The sequence below is a fragment of the Bubalus kerabau genome, chromosome 6 (genome assembly GCF_029407905.1).
Source record: "Bubalus kerabau isolate K-KA32 ecotype Philippines breed swamp buffalo chromosome 6, PCC_UOA_SB_1v2, whole genome shotgun sequence".
Taxonomy (NCBI): Eukaryota; Metazoa; Chordata; class Mammalia; order Artiodactyla; family Bovidae; genus Bubalus; species Bubalus kerabau.
Window position 1 is genome coordinate 55,489,033 of NC_073629.1, and position 24,400 is coordinate 55,513,432.

A 24,400-nucleotide genomic window follows, 5' to 3' on the forward strand; every position below is an offset into this window, starting at 1 on the left:
ATTTTTAGTGTGTTTGAAAATCTTCATACATAATAAAACATTTTAAAAATTAAAATACAAACTCCTCACATTTCTAGAAGTAATACATATGGCCATTCAGCCACCAGGCAAGCAAGGTTTGTCTAATGTTCCAGGCATTTTATCTCATTTCCAAAAGAATCCTAGTCAGAGCCAGTCATACATTTCAGTGAATCCTCAGTTATTCCTAGTCCAGCCAAATATGTCACATGATATATTTCAAATATTCCATAATTTCCAGTTAAATATTTGTCAAATCTTGCTTAAGTTAGGAATTTGTCACCTTTGCAATATCATCATATAGACACTTTTATAACAGACACTTACATATAAATGCTTCCAAAAGAGGCCATAAGATAAATCTAATGAACCTCCATAACATTAAACCAAGAGGAAGAAGCTGGACATAAAAGACCACATTTACTATGATTCCAGCTACATGAAAAGTACAGAAAAGGCGAATCTATAGAGTCAGACCATAAAGAAAGCTGAGCACCGAAGAATTAATGCTTTTGAACTGTGGTGTTTGGAGAAGATTCTTGAGAGTCCCTTGGACTGCAAGGAGATCCAACCAGTCAATCCTAAAGGAAATGAGTCTTGAATGTTCATTGAAAGGACTGCTGCTGAAGCTGAAGCTCTAATACTTTGGCCACCTGATGCAAAGAGCCGACTCATTGGAAAAGATGCTGATGCTAGGAAAGACTGAGGGCAAGAGGAAAAGGGGTGACAGAGGATGAGATGGATGGCATCATTGACTCAATGGACATGAATTTGAGCAAACTCAGGGAGACAGTGAAGGACAGGGAAGTCTGGCATGCTGCAATGCATGGGCTTGCAAAGAGTCAGATACAACTTAGCCACTGAGCAGCAACAACATAGAGACAGAACGTAGATGAGTGATACTTAGTCTTGGAAATGGAGTGGGCATTAACTGTACATGGTCATGAGTGATCTTATTGGAATGACAGAAATGTGCTAAAACTCGACTGTGGGGATGGTTGCACAACTCAGTAAAATTACTAAAAATCACTGATTTCTTAACAGGTAAATTCTATGGTGTGGAAATTGAAACTGAAACCTCCTCTGAGGTTTCAATTTCTCTGATGATTTCTTCCTTCCACAAACATTACTGAATGCCTACTATAAACAATTAGGTCCTTATCTTGATTCTCAAGGGGTGCCCAGTTCCCTTCCTTCTCCTCTCTCTTCTTCTCCTAAGCCAAAATGCTCCACTATGAAAACTTTCTGCTGGATTAGGGTGCAGCACCCCCAATCTCTTTCTGGGGTTTTACTTGGCACAGCTCAAAAAAATTGGCCTTTTGAAACTTTGCCAGATATTGAGGGAGAAATCCCCCACAAAAGCACAATCAAGTTTTAAATTACAGTATTAGGGCACAGAAGACACCCCCCAACACATACACACACAAAATGCTCTCCCAACTCCATCTGGATTTCAGTGCCTAAACTTTGGCCGCTTGTTCTTTCTAAGGAAACGCGTTTGTCCCACCTTGCAAGAAAACAATGAGGGCTCAGCAGCATTTAAGTCCCATGCTCAAAGAACAAAGCAGCCACTATATTCTAAGTTCTCCTCCCCATAGAAGCCGGGAGCACCTTTTTTTTCTTCCAATTCCCTCCGGGTCAAGGGTGATTTGTTTTCAGTAAAGTAGTGATAGTGTTGCTGTTATTTTTATTACTATTCTGACATTAGTTTGGCTAATTAATAAACCTAGAGACCTTTTGCAGTATCTAACCAGTTTTGCTAAGTTCTCTATATTTCAGCTATGCCTCATTTGCAAAGATCATGAAAACAACAGTCAGGGTAGGACCCACATCTTCCTGCCTCACAGGTACAGTGATCGCATATGGTTTTTGTTTCATCTCCTGCCAATTCTAAAAGGGTACACAAGGCAGATATACTATTACCGCTTACCCCAAAGTGCAAAGGACATGCCTAAGAAGCTTGCTAGCTGATGATAGAGCCTGAATTGACACTTGTTGGGGCTGACCTAAGTGAATTTCTCTTTTTTCTAAATACCTTGGTGGAATCGCCCCTTTGCCAAGTAAGAATTGTGGTCAAACTGGAGTAGCTGACTCCAGGCTGGGGGAAGGGTATTTAGCCTTCGGGGATGCGGGCTTTGCCCACATCCGCTGGATCATAGAAAAAGCAAGAGAGTTCCAGAAAAACATCTGTTTCTGCTTTATTGACTATGCCAAAGCCTTTGACTGTCTGGATCACAATAAACTGTTGAAAATTCTTCAAGAGACAGGAATACCAGACCACCTGACCTGCTTCTTGAGAAACCTGTATGCAGGTCAGGAAGCAACAGCTAGAACTGGACATGGAACAACAGACTGGTTCCAAATAGGAAAAGGAGTATGTCAAGTCTATATATTGTCACCCTGCTTATTTAACTTCTATACAGAGTACATCACGAGAAACGCTGGGCTGTGGGAAGCACAAGCTGCAATCAAGATTGCAGGGAGAAATATCAATAACCTCAGATATGCAGATGACACCACCCTTATGGCAGAAAGTGAGGAAGAACTATAGAGCCTCTTGACGAAACTGAAAGAGAGTGAAAAAGTTGGTTTAAAGCTCAACATTCAGAAAACTAAGATCATGGCATGTGGTCCCATCACTTCATGACAAATAGATGGGGAAACAGTGGACACAGTGGCTGACTTTATTTTTCTGGGCTCCAAAATCACTGCAGATGGTGATTGCAGCCATGAAATTAAAAGACACTTGCCTTGGAAGGAAAGTTATGACCAACCTAGACAACATATTAAAAAGCAGAGACATTACTTTGTCAACAAAGATCTGTCTAGTCAAGGCTATAGTTTTTCCAGTGGTCATGTATGGATTTGAGAGTTGGACTATAAAGAATCTGGCTGAGCGCCGAAGAATTGATGCCTTTGAACTGTGGTGTTGGAGAAGACTCTTGAGAGTCCCTGGGACTGCAAGGAGATCCAACCAGTTCATCCTAAAGGAGATCAGTCCTGGGTGTTCATTGGTGGGACTGATGTTGAAGCTGAAACTCCAATACTTTGGCCACCTGATGAGAAGAGCTGACTCATTTGAAAAGACTCTGATGCTGGGAAAGATTGAGGGCAGGGGGAGAAGGGGGCGACAGAAGATGAGATGGTTGGATGGCATCACGGACTCGATGGACATGGGTTTGGGTGGACTCCGGGAATTGGTGATGGACAGGGAGGCCTGGCGTGCTGCGGTTCATGGGGTCGCAAAGAGTCGGACACAACTGAGCGACTGAACTGAACTGAACTGAACTGAACTGATGGGGGCTTTGCCCCCTCCACGAAGCTCAGTATTTTGTGCTGTAACTCAGTCAAGTTGAAGGTATCTCTGGTGCAGCACATTTGCAGGGTGCCCTTGGGAATTTTTCCAGGTGATTTCCTATATTTGCCCAGCCACATAGAAAATGACCGAAAGTGAATAGGGAAATAAGAAAACGCAAAGCACGGGGCGTACCCGAGCTCACTGTTCTTGGCTCTTCTCCGGACCCGTAGCCACGCCCTATTACGACTGCGTGGGCGACTCGCCTATAAAAGCCCGTCTCACGGCGTTTCGTCGCCACTGTCTCTTCCTGTTTGCGGTTGCGTCTGTCGTTGTTTGTAGCTGGAGCCGCAGTGGCCGTGAAGATGGCGTCTACCAGCCGGTTAGTACGTCATGTAGAGCCCAGCCAGCTGAAGGGCGGGCGTCGAGTGCCGGGGCTAGCAGGGCGGCCGCTCCCGCTGCTTCGTCGAGCAGAACGCCTCGGAAGTGCGGGGAGAGGCAGCCGGAGCGGCTGGCCGCCCGGGACAAAGGCACTTCCAGACGCAGGGCTGTCAGGGGTGTCGCAGGGGGTAACGAGCCGCCGGCGTTTCTCCTCCAGCGTCCTTGGTCGTTTTCTCACCCAGGCATTATCGTGTGGGGGGGCTCCGGTGTCCCCAGCCCCTGGCCTCGGGTCTTTTGCGTATGATCCAACTGTCCTTTTTTCTTAAATTTTCCACGCTTGTTTTTTTTTTAATCTGTTGGTCTGCCAGCCGAGGGTCCGTGAATCCTCTTCTAGAGAGCGGGAAGGGGTTAGTTCTAGGCCTTTATCCATCTGGCAAAAAGTTAGGGACGTCAGCGTTGGTAAACCTGATGGAAACTGATAGCCATCCCCGAGGCCTTTTGAAGTGGAAGCTAAGGCATTTCTGAAGAGTTGATAAGTCTCCTTAAGAGATTTCTTTAGAGATGTCATCTGTATACTCCTGAAGAAAATTTTGCCTGCAGAAAATAATGTATACTGGGAAGTCACTCGGAGAAGGCAATGGCAACCCACTCCAGTGTTCTTGCCTGGAGAATCCCGGGGACGGGGGAGCCTGGTGGGCTGACGTCTATGGGGTCGCACAGGGTCGGACACGAACTGAAGCGACTTAGCAGCAGCCGCAGCAGGAAAGTCACTAATATATTTTAAAAACGTGATGTACTGATTGATACCTACTGCAAATGCATACAGTGCCATTAGAGACAGCCTTTAATCCTGTGACATGAAAAATGCTTGCAGACCCTAATTATGTCTCTCATGACTAATAGGAGGTAGATAGTAGGATTTTTGCCTAAGTGTAAACTGAGTCATGCCCATGTTGACTTTTCCAAGGTTAGTATTAGAACAGAGTATAGAATCTCAGATATGTTTCCTGGTATCACACTTGGTAACTCATAATGTATTAAACGTATCAGATTAAGTTCTATAGCTTCTGGAAGCCAAGGTAACTCTGGCATAATTTTTCTGAACTTGTTCTCATGTTTGGAATTGAGTTCCTGATGAAAGCCATCATCACAAAATAATAAGCTTTGAGTAGTAGACCAGGCCCTTTCTGGTGAGTACCAAGCCTTTACTACTTTATGTTACTGTATTTTTAAAGGATGGGGCAGGAGGCAGCCTTAGCTAAACTACTTGGAAACAACTCTTAAGGCCAGTAACACTTGTTTACTGATTGTAATTCTGTGATTAAATGCTCAATCATTCTATTTGGGTGTGGCTCTGTTAGGTTAGGCTTCCTTATAGGTAAATGGAGAACTAGCTTCCCAAAGACACCTATATATAACATTCTCCTATGGCAGATTTACTATGAATATGGTTATATTGGGGCTTTATTATAACATACTGTAGTAGTTAAATATAGTAAATTCACTTGATTGATTCTTTACCGAAAAAAAAAAACAAAAAAACATTTCCTTTGTGTGCTTTATTCTCTTCATTAAAAGGAAAAATCTGAGATATTTCTTTGAAATAAATTCTTCCTAGGCTTATTGCAGTTGTCCATCTCTTTGAGTTTTTTCTACCCATGAGAACAAAGGTGGATGTTAGTATTTCTGTGATAGCTTTTTTCCCCCTGAGGAAGAGGGACAGTTACTGGACTATGAAACTGCTTGATGTTTTCACAGAGAAGAATACAAATGTTGTGAGTTCAGATCTAAACTCTACCACTCATTAGTTCTGTGACTTCAGGAAAATCATTCTCTGAGCATAATCTTTAAAATAGAGGTAATACTTAATTTGAAGGGTTGCTAATGAAGATTAATAATATATGTACAGTACTAGACACATAGTCGGAGAAGGCAATGGCACCCCACTCCAGTACTCTTGCCTGGAAAATGCCATGGAAGGAGGAACCTGGTGGGCTGCAGTCCATGGGGTTGCTAAGAGCTGGACACGACTGAGCGACTTCACTTTCACTTTTCACTTTCATGCATTGGAGAAGGAACTGGCAACCCACTCCAGTGTTCTTGCCTGGAGAATCCCAGGGACGGGGGAGCCTGGTAGGCTGCGATTCATGGGCTCGCTAGGAGTCGGACACGACTGAGCGACTTCACTTTCACTTTTCACTTTCATGCATTGGAGAAGGAAATGGCAACCCACTCCAGTGTTCTTGCCTGGAGAATCCCGGAAAGGGGGAGCCTGCTGGGCTGCTGTCTGTGGGGTCGCACAGAGTCGAACACGACTGAAGTGACTTAGCAGCAGCAGCAGCAGCAGCAGACACATAGTAGGCACCCAGTAAAGGATAGCTATAAAATGAAGTTTGGAATTTCGTGGCTTCTTAGGCAGCCTAAGTTTTAATGTCAGTGGTGGTGGTTTACTCCATTCCTTCCCTCTCGTTTCTTTCCCTTACTTCCCCCACTGCCCTACTCTTGTGGTTCCTCTTTTGTATTACCCTTGTGGGTTATTTAATTAAAAGTTAACTGCTTGAGCACAGTTTTATTTTGAATAGGTAACACATGCAAATCATAAAAAGCAAGAAGAAAAGCAGTCTTTTTTCCCTCACTCCTAGCCATCTAATTCTTCTCCAGAGCAGTCATCGTAACCAGTTTCTTGGTGTTTTCCTAGTGATTCTGTGGTTTCACAAACATACGCATATAATCCTAACCCCTCTTCCTTCCAAAAAGTAGTCTAATATAAAAAATGAATGCTCTCTAGCTTTTTACCTTTTTTTGTGAAGTTATTTAGCACACAGATTTTAAGTGTGCAGTTCACTTACAAAGAGCACATACACGTAGCTGTCACCCAAGTCTCCTGATGAAATACCACCAGGAGCAGCAGCACTCTGGAAACCTCCTTTATGCCCTCAGTCAGTACTCTTTCTCAAAGAAAACCACATCCTTATTCTTAACACTATAGATTTGTTTTGCCTAACTTAAACTTTATATATAAATGCGTATGTATTCCTCTGTGTCTGGTGTCTTTTGGTCAGCATTTGGAGATTTACTCATGTTATTGCATATAACTGTAGTTCTTTTTTCAGTTTTCTCTGAAATCCCTATGTTACTCTTTCATTCAGCATATCTTTGAGTTGTTCCCATATCATTTTTATATACATATACATGCACACAATATTCTACTTTTTAATAGTACAAAATATATCAGTCCTTTGAATGCTGTGTGCCACATGGCTGCCCATTGTACACATTTGTAATTACTGTTACTTTTCTAACACTGTCCTTTATTTTGACAAAGTTTAAAAAAAATAATTTATACTAATTTCTTAATGTTTTATTTATTATAATTTATTAAAATATTTTCCTAGTAGAATTTTATGGAATAAGCATGTTGTTGTTCAGTAACTCTTTGGAACCCCATGGACTGCAGCACACCAGGCCTCCCTGTGCTTCACTATATCCCAGAGTTGGCTCAGACTCACGTCTATTGAGTCAGTGATGCCATCCAAGCATCTCACCCTCTGTCACCCCCTTCTCCTCCTGCCTTTAGTCTTTCCCAGCATCAGGGTCTTTTCCAGTGAGTTATGTCTTGACATCAGGTGGCGAAAGTATTGGAGCTTTAGCTTAGCTTTAGGTGCAGCATCATTCAGGATTGATTTCCTTTAGGGTTGACTGGTTTGATTTGCAGCCCAAGGGACTCTGAAGAGTCTAATAAGCATGAATATAAACTAAACCTCCATTCCCTGTTTTCCCAGTGAGAAGAGTCAAGGTGTGTTCTGGTTAACCTGAACGTGTACATTTGGGAATATGGATTATTTTATCAGTTTTTCAGTGGATATTACCTCTGTTGAAAGTTACCATTCTGAACTGTGTTTGCTAGTTTGAGAAACTTTATCCAAAACCACAGATACCTGTTTACATACTTCAAGAATAGTTGATGTTATCTTTTATATATATGTTTGTGAAGCTTGTTCTGTATTACTTCAAGTGAACTTTTAAAAAGAGCTTATTTTCAATGATACCAGACATTTGTGATTGTAAGACACCACAGCCATAGAAATAATTATTAAATCTATGTTAAATGTCTTTGATAGTTTTTAGAACCGATTCTGTCAGGTCACTTAAGGCTGATGTGTCTTCCCAATACTGCCTTACTTTCAAAATAAAATAATCAAGCAAATTATTAATATCACAAATAGATTTAAAAGTAGCTTTTGAAGTCATTTCTTGAGTGCTAACAAACTTAGTTCTGGACTAAATGAAATCATCCTAAGTTCAGCAGAGCCACATCTACCACCTTGGTTTGTATCCTTTTTAGGTTCACTGTACATTCAAGTTTGTTACTAAGGTATCCAGCGAGTAGAAAAACACATACTTGCAATTTATTCTTTCACTAGAGAAGTAAGTGTCAAGGGTTGCAGACCGGATGGTTATATGTACATGTTGCGTGTTATGATGGTAGGTAGTCATTTTCATACCAATCAAGATTTATAAACATTTTAGTAGTCTGCATGTTAAAAAAAAAGCTTGTTTTCTGTTTACATTTTTAAAGGCTTCCATTCTGCAAACCAGGAACTATTCTTACAAAAGGCAGTTCCAGTATTATCTGTTAATTACTAAGTAGGATTTAAAGTAACTAAGATGTTTACTGTGAAATCTGAGTTTAAATGTCTTATAAGTGTAAATGTACTGTAAATTTATTGGGAAAGTGTTCAGAATCCACCTCTTCCCCCCTCCAAAAGATGAGTACTTTGTTGCATATTGGTTAGAAGGATATTTTAAAAAATCTTTTTTTTTTTCCACATAGTTTGGATGCTCTTCCAAGAGTCACATGTCCAAACCATCCAGATGCGATCCTAGTGGAGGACTACAGAGCTGGTGATATGATCTGTCCTGAATGTGGACTGGTTGTAGGTAAGCAGTAACTATGATTTTAATTGAAAACACTCTTTTGGGTACTTTGCTTTTGTATATTTTCCAAACTCTCTTTTAATACATTTTTACTTTTTCCTCTTACAGATAATACATATTTTTTTTATAAAGCAAATAGATTTAGAAAAAAGGAAATGTGAGAGTAAAATCAGAGACCATATTTTACTGTCTATAGAAACACATATACTTCATAATGTGGGGTAGGATGGACATCTAAAATGGAGGTAATTAATCCAGAAGGAAAGGCCTTTAGGCCTTTGTTTCCTGAGTTTTTTGGCTTAAATATTTGATGCATACTTGTGCATATGGAAATAATGAGTAAATGTAATTTACCTTTTGTGATTTTCTTATATTTAAACATGATTTGTTTCAGAGGAATGAAATTAGATAAGCATGAATGATTTTGCAGTAATAAAGGTATGTCTTTATAGAGGTATTGAGTCTCATGCAAGGCCTTTTAGTCATCAAAAAAAGATTGGTTTAAATTTCATTTGCTCATACAGACTGATTTATTTATGAATTTCTAGTGTGAAATTGTTATTGCCCAAAATACTGCTTCTTAAAATTTTACTTTATTCCTACTTGCTCACTAATCTAGATCTGTAGTATAACTTTAGGATAGAGATAGTCTGTTCAGAAATTTTTCTTATGGTGGGGTTGTCTCCAGCACCTGAGAAAAGGTATAATACTTCAAGGTTTGAAATACTCAAGAATGAAACTGCTAGTAGGCTTGTGGGCAGTGTAACAGAAACATGGATAGTGTTATACTGTGGAAGTGTCATGCTTGGAGCACGTGCAATATTCATCCAAGTAGGCTGCTTGCCTCAGACCTCCAGTGGGAGTTTTAAATCATACAGAGTTGTTAGTAGGAATTGAAACCCATTTGCAATTACATTCTACTCAGTAAGTATATTAACAGTTAATAAGCTTATATGCTAGGCACTGTTCTAAATGACTTACATATTCACTCAGTTTTTCCTTAGTGACATCTATGAGGTATATCTTCATTTTAGAGATAGCGGAAACTGAGGATTAAGTAGTCCAGCAGTCTAGTTCCACTGCCATAGTTCCATTATGACCTGTCACCTATTTTTATATGCCCTGTGTGCTGAGAATGACTTTTACATTTTTTTAATAGTTAAAAAATCAAAATAATATTTGGGGACATGTGAAAATATTATCAAAGTCAAACTTATAAATAAAATGTTATGGAATATAGTTACACTCATTTGTTTATATATCGTCTGTGGCTGCTTTTATGTTGCATAGCAGAATTTAGTGGTTGTAAAAGAAACATGTCAATGTATGGCAGAAACCACTACAATATTGTAAAGTAATTAGCCTCCAGTTAAAATAAAAAAAAAAGAAACCTTATATGTTGTTCTCATCACATCATACTGCTGCTCAGTGCACTACAAATCCCAGTTATACATCTGCAGCATTTTGAGTGCCAGGCATACCTCCATACAGCAACTCTTATTTATTTATTTTGATACCATTGCATACCCATCAAGTCAAAATGAGGAAAAAAAAAAAAAAAGATGAACTCTGAATGTCATGTTTTTAAGGCATAGTCGGAGAAGGCAATGGCAACCCACTCCAGTGCTCTTGCTTGGAGAATCCCATGAACGGAGGAGCCTGGTAGGCTGCAGTCCATGGGCTCGCTAGGAGTCGGACACGACTGAGCGACTTCATTTTCACTTTTCACTTTCATGCATTGGAGAAGGAAATGGCAGCGCACTCCAGTGTTCTTGCCTGGAGAATCCCAGGGACGGGGGAGCCTGGTGGGCTGCCGTCTAGGGGGTCGCACAGAGTCGGACAGGACTGAAGCGACTTAGCAGCAGAGCATAAGTTGTTTGTAACTGGATGAAATGGCGAAGCATTGTCCTTATCATGTGGTCCATACTATAGATATACTAGAAGAAGACAATTGATGTTATCAGGCTAAGCACTCATCACAATACTGCTAACTCAGGAAAACAATGGTCATAAAATTTAGAAAACGTCAAGTAGAAAATCTCATCACAGCTGAATTTCTTCACAAAAGTAAAAGAATAAAAATAAGGCTGCAGTTAAGTTTCTGAGTGGCTCATTTGTGGGCCAAACAGGGAAGATCATTTACCAATGATGAGTTATTTGTGTGTGTTTATAGTAGCTAAAGAAATGTGTCCAGAGAATATAAACTTAGTTAAGACTGCTAGCCTCTCAGCAGAAACAGTTGCTTGAAGAGTTGAGGACATTGGGAGTGACATCAGTAGTAAATTAAAAACAAGATAATTTATTTCAAGTATTTTTCCTAGACTCTTGATGACTAGACAGGTGTTGCTGATATTGCTGATTTGTTTATTCATAGAGTCAGTGCAGAGTTTCATAGACTGAATCAGCTGCATGGAACAACTACAGGAGAAACTACTTCTAAATTAAATTGCCAAAATACTGATTCAGTACAACCTGAAGTGGAATCTGCTAGGATGTGTTAAAAATAATGTGTAGTGAAGAAGACTTAGTTGGACAAACTTATAAAAATTGTGAAAATGGAAGATTTTTATAAAAATTGTGAAAATGGAAGATTTTTCAAGTGTATAGTTATCCATTGTATTATTCATCTGCTATGCTGTGGAAAAGGTTTGAATTCATCACATGTTATTGATCCATATATAATGTCAGTGGTGAATTTCATTTAATCTCATGGACTTAACTGTCATCAGTTCTATACATTTTTGTCAGAAATAGAAGCTGAGTGAGTATCTTGACTTGCCCAACCACACAGTCATTTGGTAACTTAATAATGGCAAAGTTTTCTTGTGACTTTTTTTTAAAGCTCTGGGGCAAGGTTGAAGTTTTTCTGAGCCAGTACTGCCTTCAACCACTACTATTGAACACAAATGGCTTCAGAAATTAGGTTTTCCTGCAGAGTTGCTAGTGTTTATTAATAAATTCAATCTAGAACTGCAAAGGCAAAGTGGTGATTGATTACACTGTAGTAAAGCCAGTTTGACAACTAGCATTATTTAAAACATAAGTAATGTCAGATTTCTTTAATACATCTTATATACTTCCATGGTTGTCAGAAGTTAAAACAAAAACTAAGATTTTAATTCCCACTCAAATCTGCAGTGGATATATTTTCCAAACTCAAACTTTAATCAGTGTTTTTCAGACCAGGATACAAGTGCAAAGGAAATTTTCATATTTTAAAGCTGCTTAACTGCAATTAAGGAGATTCTACCTAACCTTTAATTGCAAGTGATTTTTTAATCTACAATATAGTGACATGTTAAAAGGCAAATATCAGAAGAATGTAATAAGATTCTATAAATACCTTCCAAACAGTGAATATGCTCTATTAGAAATGCTTGTGGATTAATGTCAGTATTTGATTGTACTTGTCTGCATGAGGGAAGACATTTTTAAAAGTAAGATACATAAAATTTTATTAATATAACACTGACAGATGACCATTTGTAATTGATTAAAAAAATTTTTTTGATGGTTAGAGAACACTAACTTTGAATTCTGATTAAGTGATATGTTATCCCTTCAAAAGAGAATTCTGTTATTCTCAGTAGTAGAAATTGTATTATAACGAATTATATTTGGTCATTATTATATTCTTAATTTAATCAATTAAAAACTAGTGGATTGTTCTCTTTTTGTTTAATTACATATATAATAATAATAATAATAATAATAATAACAACCTCAGTTTGGCCTCTGGACCCACAAAGCCTTTATAAAATGTTTTCTATGGCCCTTTACAGAAAATGTTTGCTGACCCCCAAGTTAAATGAGAGCATTCTAATTCTTACCAAGTAGTAAGATTGAACTGATTATATGTAAGAGTGAGACAGAGACAGAAGATTAATTAGAATTTCAGTTTCTTGGTTCTCTTAACTTCTGTCGCCATTTAAAAAGAAATAGTGGAAAAATACTGTATTATATTTCCAGTCTTTCCATCAGCTTCACTTCTGCTGTAACTAGCAAGACAGTTGGATAAAATTAAGTAACTGGAGAAGGAAGATACAATTCTCAAGTCTTATATTCTTTTTAGTGCTTAGAATCCTAAATTTTACTTGTTTTTTTTTTTTCTATCTCTAACCAAAGACAGTTAATTTCCTTTTAATTTTGCTTTATTATTATTATTGAACAGCATTAAAAATGGTATTTTTCATTCTACTGATGCAAGCTAATTTTTTTTTTCCAGTTTATTTGGCTGCATCTGGTCTTAGTTGCATCACACAGGATCTTTCATTGTGGTGCACAGACTCTCTAGTTGTGGCACGCTCTAGTTGTGGCTTTCCTGGTGGCTCAGACGTAAAGAGTCTGCCTGTAGTCCAGGAGACCCAAGTTTGATCCCTGGGTAGGGAAGATCCCCTGGAGAAGGAAATGGCAACCCACTCCAGTACTCTTGCCTGGAAAATCCCATGGACGGAGGAGCCTGGCAGGCTGCAGTCAGTGGGGTTGCAAAGAGTCTGACACAACTGAGTGACTTCACTTCTTCACTTCACTAGTTGTGGCATGTGGACTTAGTTGCCCCATGACATGTAGGATCTCTGTTCCCCGACCAGAGATCAAAACCATGTCCCCTGCACTGCAAGGTGGATTCTCAACCACTGGACCACCAGGGAAGTCCCTAGGCTTGATTTTAAGGCCTGAAAAATTTGAAATATAATCTGATTAAACTTTTCTGTATATGGAAATATCTGTTTGTGATGCTGGGTTTTCTGACATAAAATATAACAAACTTTTGTTTTAACATACACAGTAGCCTCATTCACAGGTATTGTGGTTAAATGTATAATATGATGCCCTGCAAGTGAAGAATCTATTTCATGACCAGACAAGAGGAGGCAAGCAAGAAAGAGTCTGCAAACAGAAAGTTCCATTTTGCTGATGTTACCATCAGGCAAATTATGTTGAAAATAGTTTAATTGATCATGACTTTCCATGAGTCTAAATTTTAAAAATACATACACATATATACATATACACAGAAACATATATCATTGTCATATATTAATAAGCAGATTTCCATCATCATTTTGATTTAAAGGCATATGCTCTTCTTTTGTCAGCTCAGTTCAACCTTTATCTCTAATACTCGGGAGATAGAGAAGAAATTAAGCTGGGCAAATATTCTGTAGTCCACTGAGGGCATAAAATTTGTAACTTTTTAAACATTTGAGATATTGATGTTCATAGTGATTTATATTTAGATAGCATCATCATATGTCTTCTAATAAATAATTTTGGTGTACATAGTGTTGATTATACTTGCCATGAAATTTTACACTGCCTCAAAGTTTTTAGTTTTTAGGCTATAACATTTCTTGAACAAGCACTTTGAATAGCTTTTTGTTTAAATAGTCACCAGACAACTTTAGAAACAAGCTCTTTTAGATTGTTTCTGGACAACTCTGTACTTAATATTTAATATTAATGTGTTCTTGAAACTTAGGGCATCCCATTGTCACTAACTCCCTTTAATTTTAAACTCAAGACCAGATACTGCTTAACTGTCATTTTTGGAGCCGTATTGTACCCCTCTCTACTGAGTCATCAAGTAAGAGTGCCTATTACTATTATTTTTTTCTAAGTGAAATAATTCATAATACAAAAAATACGTTTTGTGTGATATAAAATACCTTTTTATAGTCTCTAATAACACTTCTCACTGACCTTCAAGCCATCATTTGTAGGCTACTTGAGGCCCATCACTCAGTCTTAAAACCAGTGCCACATATTTTAGGACTTTATTAAAGCAACATCATACTTTCTGGAACCAGTTTCTGTTTCAGTTAAATGATGGACCACTTAAAATTTAATGGCTTGTAACAGCCATTTAATTTTGCTCAAAATTTTATATGTCATTAATTTGTGAAGGACTCACTTAGGCCACTGTTTCAGCCCTAACTGGACCTGGAGGGTCCACTGCCATAATGGTTTCTCACCTGCATTTTGGTACCTTTCTGCTCCTTGACCCTCCCTGTGTTGAAGTGTCATGCTCTAAAGCCTTTACATAGTTGTATTAGAATAGCTCATACATGATGGTTGGTTTCTAAGAAAGATATCCCAAGAGCAAGTGTTCTGAGGGAGAATGGAAGCTGGACTCAAGTAATTAAGGGCTGTGCCTTGAAACAAGGTCACTTTTGTATTCTGTTAGTCACAGCAGTCCTAGGACCCACCTAGACTGGAAGGGGAGAAGAAATAGCCCCACCTCAGTGTGAGGGTAGTAAATGAAAGTCGCTCAGTCATGTCTGACTCTTTGTGACCCTGTGGACTATACAGGCCATGGAATTCTCCCAGTCAGAATACTGGAGTGGGTAGCCAGCCATTCCCTTTTCCGTGGGATCTTCCCAACCCAGGGATTGAACCTAGGTTTCCCGCATTGTAGGCAGATTCTTCACCAGCTGAGCCACCATGGAAGCCCCAGTGTGAGGGTAACAATGTCATATTGCAGAAGAATATGTGGATGGGAGATATTATTGCTGCTATCTTTGGAAAATACAATTTGATGTCCTGTTTAATTTTTCCCCAGTATTTAAATGGTTGTGTAGTATTTAGTCTCTCCTATAATTTAGATTGTTTCCAATTTCTTTTTAGCTCTTTGTAAAACTACTTACATATGTAACAGTTGACATTTGAATTATAAGATTGTTATTTTAGACATTTGAAGTATTTGTCATTGGCTGTTTTGTCAGTGACCCTTAAGATATTGGTAGTGATCTCTCAAATAGGGCCAATTTTTAAAGCAAAGCTTTGTCATTTCTACCATGAAACTGTTGGCCCCACCAGCACTGATTGTGGGTCCCCCCCACAATCCTGTGTGATTATGTCACTATAAAAGTCGAGCACTAGGTGGCAGTATAATCATATTTAGATTATCAATTTGTTCATAAATCTGACCTTGTACATTGTTTATATGTGACTTATAGGCTGTAAAGTATTAAGTTAGTAAATTATCAAGACTTTTATAAATTAGGATTTCACAGTGAAGTGTTGTATAGAAATAGTGTTATCAACTTAAAGCCACTTTTTGAATACCATTTAAAACAGAATTCCTTCGTTTTTCTTAAAAGTAATGTAAGGAAAATACCGGAGAATAGTTTCAGTTCAGTTCAGTCGCTCAGTCGTGTCCGACTCTTTGCAACCCCATGAACCACATCACGCTAGGCCTCCCTGTCCATCACCAACTCCCAGAGTCCACCCAAACCCATGTCCATTGAGTCGGTGATGTTATCTAACCATCTCATCCTCTGTCGTCCCCTTCTCCTGCCCTCAATCTTTCCCAGCATCAGGGTCTTTTCAAATGAGTCAGCTTTTCACATCAGGTGGCCAAAGTATTGGAGTGTTAGCTTCAAAATCAGTCCTTCCATTGAACACCCCAGACTAATTTCCTTTAGGATAGACTGGTTGGATCTCCTTGCAGTCCAAGGAACTCTCAAGAGTCTTCTCCAACACCACAGTTCAAAAGCATCACTTCTTCGGCGCTCAGCTTTCTTTATAGTCCAACTCTCACATCCATACACGACTACTGGAAAAACCATAGCCTCGACTAGACGAACCTTTGTTGACAAAGTAATGTCTCTGCTTTTTAATATGCTGTTTAGGTTGGTCATAACTTTCCTTCCAAGGAGTAAGCGTCTTAATTTGTTGGCTGCAGTCACCATCTGCAGTGATTTTGGAGCCCGGAAAAATAAAGTCAGCCACTGTGTCCACTGTTTCCCCAGCTATTTCCCATGAAGTGATGGGACCAGATGCCATGATCTTAGTTTTCTGAATGTTGAGCTTTTAGCCAACTTTTTCACTCTACTTTTTTACTTTCATCAAGAGGCTCTTTAGTTCTTCCTCACTTTCTGCCATAAGGGTGGTGTCATCCGCATATCTGAGGTTATTGATATTTCTCCCGGCAGTCTTGATTCCAGCTTGTGCTTCTTCCAGCCCAGCGTTTCTCATGATGTACTCTGCAAATAAGTTAGATAAGCAAGATGACAATATACAGCCTTGATGTACACTTTTTCCTATTTGGAACCAGTCTGTTGTTCCATGTCCAGTTCTAACTGTTGCTTCCTGACCTGCATACCCGGTTTCTCAAGAGGTAGGTCAGGTGGTCTGGTATGCCCATCTCTTTCAGAATTTACCACAGTTTATTGTGATCCACACAGTCAAAGGCTTTGGCATAGTCAATAAAGAAGAAATGGATGTTTTTCTGGAACTCTCTTGCTTTTTCGATGATCCAGCGGATGTTGGCAATTTGATCTCTGGTTCCTCTGCCTTTTCTAAAACCAGCTTGAACATCTGGAAGTTCATTGTTCACGTATTGCTGAAGCCTGGCTTGGAGAATTTTAAGCATCACTTTACTAGCCTGTGAGATGAGTGCAATTGTGCGGTAGTTTGAGCATTGCCTTTCTTTGGGATTGGAATGAAAACTGACCTTTTCCAGTCCTGTGGCCACTGCTGAGTTTTCCAAATTTGCTGACATATTGAGTGCAGCACTTTCACAGCATCATCTTTCCAGATTTGAAATAGCTCACCTGGAATTCCATCACCTCCACTAGCTTTGTTCGTAGTGATGCTTCCTAAGACCCCTTGACTTCACATTCCAGGATGTCTGGCTCTAGGTGAGTGATCACACCATCATGATTATCTGGGTCATGGAGATCTTTTTTGTACAGTTCTTCTGTGTATTCTAGCCACCTCTTAATATCTTCTGCTTCTGTTACGTCCATACGATTTCTGTCCTTTATTGAGCTCATCTTTGCATGAAATGTTCCCTTGGTATCTCTAATTTTCTTGAAGAGATCTCTAGTCTTTCCTATTCTATTGTTTTCCTTTGTTTCTTTGCATTGATCGCTGAGGAAGGTTTTCTTATCTCTCCTTGCTATTCTTTGCAACTCTGCATTCAAATTGGTATATCTTTCCTTTTCCCCTTTGCTTTTCGCTTCTCTTCTTTTCACAGCTATTTGTAAGGCCTCCTCAGACAGCCATTTTGCTGTTTTGCATTTCTTTTTCTTGGGAGAATAGTTTAGATGAATTTGAAAGAGAAAAATGAATCACTTTGACCTTCCCCTCTTAAGTTATTCTGGATATTGTTAATACCAGTGAATCTGAGACATGAATGTGAATATGCGTTAAGCAGTTTAAAAAGACTGCAGGCTCCACTTTCAGAAACTCTAAACACAGATGTATTCTGTAAATTTTATAAATTGCCACATTCTTTGAGATCTCTGTACTTCTTTAGGCTTTTCATCTTTGCCCTCATGTTTCCCATGTCTCTAGACCTAGACTTCAAATTATTCCTGTAAACCAGATATCTGTGTGTGTCCATAGCTCCTGGAAAAACTAGTAGTCCTTGGCCCTGCAGTCTAGACTTGGCTCTACTACTTAATGAGTAATGTGACTTAGGTCAAGTTGTATAATTTTTCCAAGCTTAGCTTTCTTTATATGTAAAATAAGTACGGCCCCCCCTTCAAGGGCATGTACCATAAATCTCATGTTTACTAGGAACTATTAAGAATCAAATGAGGTAATATATAAAATAAACAGTAGAATTTTAGTATGAGATTTCAGTGATACATATTTTGGGAATGTAAGTGCTCCTTTTTTCTTAACCTTGTAGGAAAAAGGGTGATTCTAAGTCTGAGATGCCATTCTCCCTAGCAGGTCGTATGCAAAATGTGTTTGAGAGATTGTTATTGGTCTAGCATATTTAATGCTGCAATTATAGTATTTTAAACATTATCAGATTATCATCTTTAAATTTGCATTAGCAATGTTTCCTAAAGGAAAACATTTAGTTTAAGATGGCCAAGTTGTATTTTTAAAGTAAGGAGTATTTGTATTCATTTTCAGATTCTTGCTTTGTCATGGCTTGTAAGCCCTCAGACACAGTGTTTTTACCTAATTCAGAATTTTTAATATAGACACTACTTTCTCTTAAGCATTAGAGAACAACTAATTTTGCTTGGGTAACACAGCTGTTCTTTGAGGTAGGTTTTTGTTTCACAGAAAGGGAAACTTATGCTTGGAGTGTTTGGGTAATTAACTTAAGATTCTTTGTTTAGTAAGTGACATAGTCACTTAAATCTAGATCTGTTGGACTTGAAAAGCCTTTGGTCGTTGTACTTCTGTTAAGCACTGCTGGTCAGGGAGAGTGTTGGAAAGATGAGATGCAATAAGCAAGCTCTGGACTCGCTCTTTGGCTAGTGTGTGGAAGGAAGGAGTGAATTAAAACAACAAAGTGGTAAAAGTTCTATTACAGATCTTCCTTTGAGTTTGAGGAGAGCACTAGGAAGGAAATGGTGACTTCCTGAGGAAATTACTATTGAATTTACATTGAAAACATGATCATTAAGAATGTTAGGGTTTATGGAGGGAAAGTCATTCCAGGTAGAGGGGTAAAGAAACATACTCCATAGGATAGAGGCCTGAAAGGATTAGTGTGTGAATGACTAAATGTTATTGTGGCTAAGTTAAGATGCATCTTATATCAGAGCCATAGCTCCTTAGCTTAGATGCTGCTGCTGCAAATGTGCCTGTATTTCAGGAGAAGCAAGGTCTGTTCACATATTCAAGGATGGGACTATTTTCCAAATGGTAATTATCACTGTTGACTTGTACAGGTTCTCCCCATCTCCAAGGGTCTAAACATGGATAAAATAGACTTTTATGGGCTGGTCTGGGAAATTAACCATGATTTGGTTTGTTTCTAAAGGATAATTCATTATGAGTTGGTATCTGGTTTGCATTGTGGGAACATAAATTGATTTAGAGACTGACTATATTATTAATAGTATTTTTTATGAAGTATGTCTTGACCAAAGTTCCCTTCAAAATTATCCTCAATGTACGATTTCTGATAAGAATATATAGTAACCCTAGACTAAAAATTTGGATTCTTTGAAATGTGAGAAAGGTTAGATGACTGAGGAAGCTGTGGAAGCTAATGATGCATTTCATTTTCAGCTTTAGATTTAAAAAAATACAATGTGATGGCTCAAACAGTTTTCCAGGGCACATAATTTAAAAATTCAATGCTTTGGACTTACCATTTTAAATAATAATAAATGTTGTTTGTTGTTTAGTCCTAAATAGTTTCGTATCTGACTCTTCAACCCTGTTGATCTCCGCTTATAATTTTGCCTCAGGTCTCTCACATATTAGGAAAGGTTCTGGATGTCATATGTAAAGTATTTAGTGCCTGAAACTTAGTAAAAGCCCAGTGTGTGCTAAATCGCTTCAGTCATGTCAGACTCTACAGACCCACCAGGCTCCTCTGACCATGAGATTTCCCAGGCAAGAATACTGGAGTGGGTTGCCATTTCCTCTTGCAGGGGATCTTCCCAACCCAGGGATTGAATCCATGTCTCCTGCTTGGCAGGTGGATTCTTTACCACTGCACCACCTGGGAAGTCCTGAATAATAATATATTTTTGATTATTGAAGCTTTTGACTTACCAGCACTTTTTAAAACTTTTGCTGTTTTAAATTAAATGGTTTTAGATAAATCTAACTTATGAAAACAAATAGCTTGGGAAATACTGTTCTAAGACTCTTCTGAATTCTCTAGTAGAGGTGGGTGGTACACCAAAATAACTTAAATCCTTTTCCAGAAAGATGGCAGAAAGATTTCCAATTTTGGGCAGTTCCTCTCAGTATCTCTTTTTAAAAAATTCTTTTGTTAATTTACAATAGAAAACAGAGAACAAAAATATACTGAGTCTAGGTCAGGCTAGAAAGTCAGACTATCTCTCCAGTATTGGTTTCCTGGCTGCTTTTGGTATGTTGCAGTTTTCCCCTCTATTAAAATTTCTATCTTAAGCCATTATGATTTTAATGTTGTACTACAAAATACCGTTGGTTGTAGCTTTAGTAGCTTGCCTGATACAAAGGTTAAATGTTTAATTTGTCCCCGTGTACTGTTTCCTTTAGACTGTCGGGCAAAGTACCTTGTTTCTAGGAGATATACTTTTCTTTCTCCTGATCCCATTACTCCATGTAGCAGAAACTGTTGGTTGTTTCCCAGTAGCTATTACTGAACTCTTTTTTTTTTTTTTTTTAAGATCACTGTATTATTGATATATTCTTTTTTTCTTTGTAATTTTATTTATTTATTTTTGGCTGTGCTGGGCCTTCGTTGTTGCACAGACTTTTCTCTAGTTGTGGTGAGTGGTGGCTACTTTACTTGTGTTGCGTGGGCTTCTCATTGCAGTGACTTCTCTTGTTGCGGAGCACGGGCTCTAAGGCATGCAAGCTTCAGTGGTTGCAGCTTCCAAGCTCAGTAATTGCGGCTCATGAGCTCTAGAGCACAGGCACAATAGTTGTGATACTCAGGCTTAGTTGCTCCACAACATGTGGGATCTTCCCAAACCGGGGATGGAACCCTTGTTTCCTGCATTGGTAGGCGGATTCCTTACCACAACCCCCAGGGAAGCCCCAGTTCTTTCTTTAATAATAAGAATCCCTGAATTTTAACTGGTCCCATGGCTGCTCAGCTAGCGTGTATTCCCCAGCTTCCCTTGTAGTTAGCTGTGGCCGTGTGATTGAATTCTAAGATGCATTGTAAAGTAGAAAAGATCTGTGTATCTCTAGAACCAGCCCTAAGGGATGTGCTTTCCCTTTTTCTGCTTCCCATTGGCTAGAATACAGATATGATGGAGGGAACTACCAATAGTCATCATATGCTGCAGAATGCAAATCATGATGAGGATGGCTTATCAAAAAGATAGGGAGTCACACTAATCCAAAATTATTATTATAACTCATGGACTGGTAACCTGACAAAGTTCTATCTTGTTGAAGTTACTTTTTATTGTTTTTGCTTTAATTACATGTTTACCTGTATCTTTTCTAATATTGATACATTTTTTGAATCATACCAGAAGTTTAGTTTTGTTTGGGTTCTTTTTTGTCTGCCAGGGATTTGTGAGTATGCAGAGAGGCTGAGAATACTTGAGGAGGTGGATTGGAAGGTTTTCCAGTGGACTTTGACTGATAATTCATTATAGGATGAATAAGCATAAAAATCAACCTGAGGCTTATGAATACAAGCTACAATGGAGGAACAGCAGTCCTGTGGACTTAACAGAAAATTCTTCTCCTGATAATAGTGATGGTTGCTCAGTCGTGTCTGACTCTGCAACCCCATGGACTGATAGTCCGTGGAATTCTCCAGGCCAGAATACTGGAGTGGGTAGCCAATTACCTTCTCCAGGGCATCTTCCTGAACCAAGATCAAACCAGGGTCTCCTACATTGCAAGCAGATTCTTTACCAGCTGAGCTACCAAGGAAGCCCTCTCCTGATATAGTTTACCAGTAAAAAATTATAGAAAATAACTACTTTTTTGTGATCAGTGAAATAAAGCTTCTTTAATGTCTCTGTTAAAAAGGGTCAGAAAGAAAGAAGATAGCACAAGGAGAGAAACACAGTGAAACTGTTGTACAGCAATAAGCTGACTCAACATTCTAGAAGATTGAAACAGTAAAACAGAAAACAAACCTGAGTATAAAGAGTGAATTTTGGAAAGTGGTAAAGACAGGATAGCCATTATGATACTATTTGAAGATGCAGGTGAATATGATAAAGTATTAAAGGTACAAGAAAACTTGACATTGCTCACAGAAGACCTTAGGGTTGCAAAATCAAGACTCCTGTGCACCACTGGGGAATGTATCCTTTTAACATTTAAAAAGTTTTATTAACAGAAATTTGTATGCAGCTAACCAGGAAAAATGTTACCTTAAAGGGACCTACAATTTTACTGATGAATTACTTCTCTGTGACAAATGCTAATACAGTGAAGTTAACTCTCAGTCCTGTTTGTCTTGTGACACAGAAGGAAGTCATAGAACAATCTTTTAAAAATTAATTTATACATAAATCACAAAAATACAGAGCTTGAGTTTTTTTTTGTTTGTTTTGTTTGTTTGTTTGTTTTTTTAGAGCTTGAGTTTTATTTGCTGATTGTCAAATTTATTTGCTGATTTTATTTGCTGAGTACCAATGACCACTCACTGATACTTCTGGTTCTTCTCTTGGGCCACATGGTACAGTTTTATTTCCCCACTCGCTCTGAATTTAAACATCCCATGGCTGGTTTTGGCTGTGGCTGGTGGCCTGTGAGTAGAAATGTTACTATTGGAAACGATAAAGTCAGTGCATAATTCATTCCCCGGCCATGATGACTGGCTTGTCTCAAGAAGTAGCAATTCCATCATCCTGAGTAAGGACTGCATAGAAAGCAGTTCTGTCCCCTTCTATACACAGGTAATGTGAATAAGAAAGAAATCTTTGTTTTAAGCCACCTAACTGCTGAATCTGTTTATTATCTCCAAATAACTTAGTTTGTCTTAACACGAAAGTACTAGAAGAATAATGGCCTACAATGTGCTATGTAAGAAGATAATATGTAATAAATACTGTAGTGTACTGAGATGATAGACATTTAATAAGCACAACACTTTTTCCTCATTTAAGATGCTCTGAGGTAGAGTACAATGATGCTTGATGCTTTAACGGAAGACTTTCAGTTCACCTGTCACTTTTATGCATAATGTCGAAGTAGCGGGGACATTTTTGTGTTAAATCAAAGGCATTGTTTTGAAGGTTCTGACAAGTGCTTTAGATACAAAATATAAATGGAAGTTAAGCACTGGAAAGGGAACAAGTTCCTTGCCATTGATGGGACTCTGTATCTGGATTATTTAGATCATTTTTTAAAAATTAAGTCTATTAAAAGTGGCCGAATATAGGCATGTGAAATACAATAGCAATTTCTAGTTAGAAAATGAGATTTTTAAACAATTTATTTATTTTTGGCTGTGCTGGGTCTTCGTTGTTGCCTGGGCCTTCTCTGGTTGTGGAGAGCAAGGGCTGCGCTCTAGTTGCAGTGCACATGCTTCTCATTGGAGCACGAGCTCCAGGGCGCTTGGGCTTCTGTTGCTGCGGCATGTGGGCTCAGTCGTTGCAGCTCCTGGGTTCTGGAGCAAGGGTCAGTAGTTGTGGTGCACAAATCATAAGGTAGGTGTGTGCCAAAGTAGTTGAACAGTTTTAAACTAGTGTGAATGATTTTGGCAGTTACTCTCAATTTCTTCCTGAAAAAAGAGAGATGAAACTCATTACTTTAGAATATAGTAAAATATCGTCGTTGATACTCTTTAGACACCTTTCTGATAACATGGATTGAGGCCTGTGCATGTGTGTATACTAGTGAATCTCTTTACCTTTTCGGATGGGAAATTTGATCAGAGTGTTAAGAGATCACACAACATAGATGGAGGGAGGAATAGTGGTATTATATATATTGTAGTAGTGCTGTGATACAGACTTTATCTGATGTTGATTTTATAAAAATCAGTGTGTGGTTTAAAAAGGAACTGTTAAAAGTTGGCATGTTTCTCTCTTTGTAGAACAGAGGGCTCTGTGACGTTGTATGTTATTGCACGTATGTGCTAATTGTTGGGCTTCTGCATGTCAAAGGTTGACTATACCTAAACAGTATGGCTGCCTTGTACACTTACTCCTTGAAAAGATTCTGTAATGCAGTTTCTTTCCAGAGCAACTTTTAAAAATGCTACCACATTTAGATGTTCTTCAAGAAAATATTTTATGTGTTCTGACTTTTTTTCTGAATGATCTGCTGTATTTCTTATTACTCATGCACATAATCTGATGGTCTAGTTGTAGTTTCATGATGTGCTGTTTGAGTTATTTTGGAAATTTTATTTTCTATAAATGCTATGTTTTG

At 38.5% G+C, this 24,400-nt stretch overlaps 1 protein-coding gene across 1 annotated transcript in view; it reads left to right on the plus strand.

The window, feature by feature from the left end:
* Positions 1-3,539: 3,539 nt before the first annotated feature.
* The window catches only part of GTF2B (general transcription factor IIB), a 30,774-nt gene continuing 9,913 nt past the window's right edge, over positions 3,540-24,400 (plus strand). Inside the window, exons 1-2 of the mRNA XM_055585256.1 lie at positions 3,540-3,695; positions 8,529-8,635. Coding sequence (XP_055441231.1) covers positions 3,679-3,695; positions 8,529-8,635 — 124 coding nt within the window. The 5' untranslated portion in view covers positions 3,540-3,678. The remainder of the gene's footprint in view (positions 3,696-8,528; positions 8,636-24,400) is intronic.